Source organism: Populus euphratica, unplaced genomic scaffold, assembly GCF_000495115.2.
Source record: "Populus euphratica unplaced genomic scaffold, PopEup_1.0 scaffold136.1, whole genome shotgun sequence".
NCBI lineage: Eukaryota > Viridiplantae > Streptophyta > Magnoliopsida > Malpighiales > Salicaceae > Populus > Populus euphratica.
This window is the reverse complement of record NW_011500002.1, coordinates 554,571-557,118: the sequence shown is the minus strand read 5'-3', so window position 1 is coordinate 557,118 and position 2,548 is coordinate 554,571. Positions and strand designations below refer to the sequence as shown.

At 36.8% G+C, this 2,548-nt stretch overlaps 1 protein-coding gene across 1 annotated transcript; it reads right to left on the bottom strand.

The window, feature by feature from the left end:
* Positions 1-391: 391 nt before the first annotated feature.
* LOC105140968 (GDSL esterase/lipase At5g18430-like) lies at positions 392-1,890 on the bottom strand. Its single transcript, XM_011048017.1, has 5 exons — positions 1,656-1,890; positions 1,393-1,535; positions 1,063-1,311; positions 721-970; positions 392-612 (listed from the first exon to the last, which is right to left on the bottom strand). The coding sequence occupies exons 1-5, from the start codon at positions 1,888-1,890 to the stop codon at positions 392-394; spliced, it is 1,098 nt and encodes a 365-aa protein (XP_011046319.1).
* Positions 1,891-2,548: the final 658 nt, after the last annotated feature.

Below are 2,548 nucleotides of genomic sequence, written 5' to 3'. Positions count from 1 at the left end.
GTAACTGGTTGAGTTATCACAACATAGTTGATCAAAATGTCAGCAGCTATATTTTTTAGAGCAAGTAAAAGAGGAGATATAAATGTTGGTTTACTTGTTTCTGTAGCGGATTAGAGCTGCCAGTTTAGAAGCAGTATTACACAAGGTTGAATGAATTCCATAACAATTTTAGAAAGACTTGAAATCAGATCAAAATTCATTGTTTGCTGCTAATTGTGGAGGTCTACACTGATGAATCAATTTAAGTCACTATAAGCAAATAGAATACGGTTACAAATTAATATCACCAAAAACATGAACTCTGTTAACATGCTGTACAAGCATGTGATGATCTGGGAGATCAATGTTCCCTTATTATTTAATCTTATCAAGGAGAGGTCTTTTTGGCTAATCAAGCCTCAGCCAACTGTTTGAAATTAATTGGGGATACAAATCGCGGTTCACCAGCATAGAGGGTTAGAGCTGCTAGTTTTGAAGCAGTCATTGTAGGATGGAATAAATCCCAGAACAAGTATTCATGGCGATTCAGACAAAGATTTGCATTTTTGTCACAGATGCCTTCGCCATTGAACCTCTTGACTCCACAACAAGCAGTTTGCACCTCCTTAAATCCTGATGAGTGTTCAGAAGATTTAGGAATGGTCAACTCAACTGATGCACAAAACTAAAACATTATGCTGAAATTTGTCAACGCATTGAAGTTCAGAGAGAATAGCTTACCGAATGGAAAAGGGTTGTCTATCACATTGATGGTCATCTCATATGTGTTTCCAAGTGAATACTTTAGGTCTGTATATTCTGAGCCGAGCTTCATCAGGAGGGCGTTGATTGTTGAATGAAATTCTAAAGCAAGGTCATTCAAACCCACCAAACAGCCCCCACTTTCATTGAAAGCCCTTTGTGATGGGCAGCAACCAACTGGTGGAACACTAATAATACCAATCTTCTTTGCTCCAAGCTCGAGGATACTCTGCAAAATCAACAAGGCAGAACAGTTGCTTCAGTATGCTCTTGAACATGGTAGCGTCATGGATCTAACAGGCAGGAAAAGGAGGATCTTACCATTATTTGTTTTTCGTATTCAAGTCCCAAAGCAGAAATGAAGTCTTGCTTGGGTACACTACTGTTTGAATAGAAATAACTAAGAAGATCGTTGCTACCAATGCTAATGAAGAACAGTGACCTTGAGAAAAGAATTTCTGTATATACTGAACCCTTAATAGCTGTAAGATTTTCATGGACTGCAGAAAGTTGCTCAATCTGCTCTCGTAGTGGGACAACATTCTTAACACCGCTCAGCGAGCTGGTTAACTGAAAAGAGAAGAAGGAAAGAGTATTTTTCTCAAAACTTAAAGGGCAAGTTATAGGCTATCAGGATAATTAGGCATTTACCGCAGTTTGCCCGGTTATGTCAAGAATGCCAGACCCTCCAGAGGCAAAATTTACTCCTCGGAAGCTAGGCCGTTTGAGCAATTTTGGATTGTCAGCGAGAGCAAAGAAAGGTAGCGGGCTTCTCTTGAATCCCATAAGCATAGCTGACCAATCGAAAGGCTATGTTACAATAAAGCACATCGTAATCATCTTTGAAATAAGACAAATCATTGACAAATTCTACACTTCAAGGGTAACAAATCATTAACAATTCTTGTACTAACCTAGAAAATCAGCACTGTTAAAACCATTACTGAACCTTCCAGTTGGTCTAGAGGAGGGAAAATCAATGCCATTGGGGGGAAAGTCAGCCCTCGCTTTGAATCCTGGCAAGAAATTGTTAGTCCCAACATCAGCTGTCGAATCTCCCAATACAAAAATAGCCGGAACCTCTGCACTTGCAAAGCCAAGACCAACAATGGCCAAGCATAGGACTTGAAGAAAAGTTTTGCTTTCCATTTGGACTTCCTATTTATTTCCTTTAATAGCACATAAATTCCTGACCAAGTTTTCTAGTATTTATAAGCTGTACAAACTCTACAACAGCATATACAAGTGCCGGAATGATGGATATTCTTTCACAACAAGAAAGCAAACTTACAAGAACTAGGCATCTCAACAAGGGGATAGTCCCAAAGTATCGGTACTAATGCCGGATTGACCATGTCAAAATTCTGTACTCACTCATCAGCCCTTTCTATGCATTTCAATGCATTTTCCCCTGTCTATTTGCTGCCGCATAAATTAGACAGTCGATGCAATCATAGAAGAAAATTGTTAGATTTTATGTATAACTATGATATTTGATTGGATTTATTACAATGATAATTGCGAAAGGAATGACAAGTAACAGTCAATTAGACAAAAAAACTTAAGTAGAAGGAATTAGAGTATTTTTTATGGGTTAATAAAACTAGACTTGAAGAACTTGATCCGACATCCACAAGAAAACATTTTGAAATTTAAATTAATATAGTGTTTATTTAGATGACAAGAAAAATAAATATTTTTTTAAATGTAAATGTTTTTCTAGCTTATATAAGTCTTATATCAAATTTTAATTTTTTTTATATTTATGTTGTTTAGAAAGATAAATCTATCAAGATAAATCATGACA

Coding starts and splice junctions, on each gene's coding strand:
- LOC105140968 (XM_011048017.1), bottom strand. CDS start 1,890: ATGGAAAGCAAAACTTTTCTTCAAGTCCTATGCTTGGCCATTGTTGGT. Junction 1,536..1,655: donor TAACAGTGCTGATTTTCTAG/GTTAGTACAAGA, acceptor TCGATTGGTCAG/CTATGCTTATGGGATTCAAG. Junction 613..720: donor AGACAACCCTTTTCCATTCG/GTAAGCTATTCT, acceptor AACACTCATCAG/GATTTAAGGAGGTGCAAACT.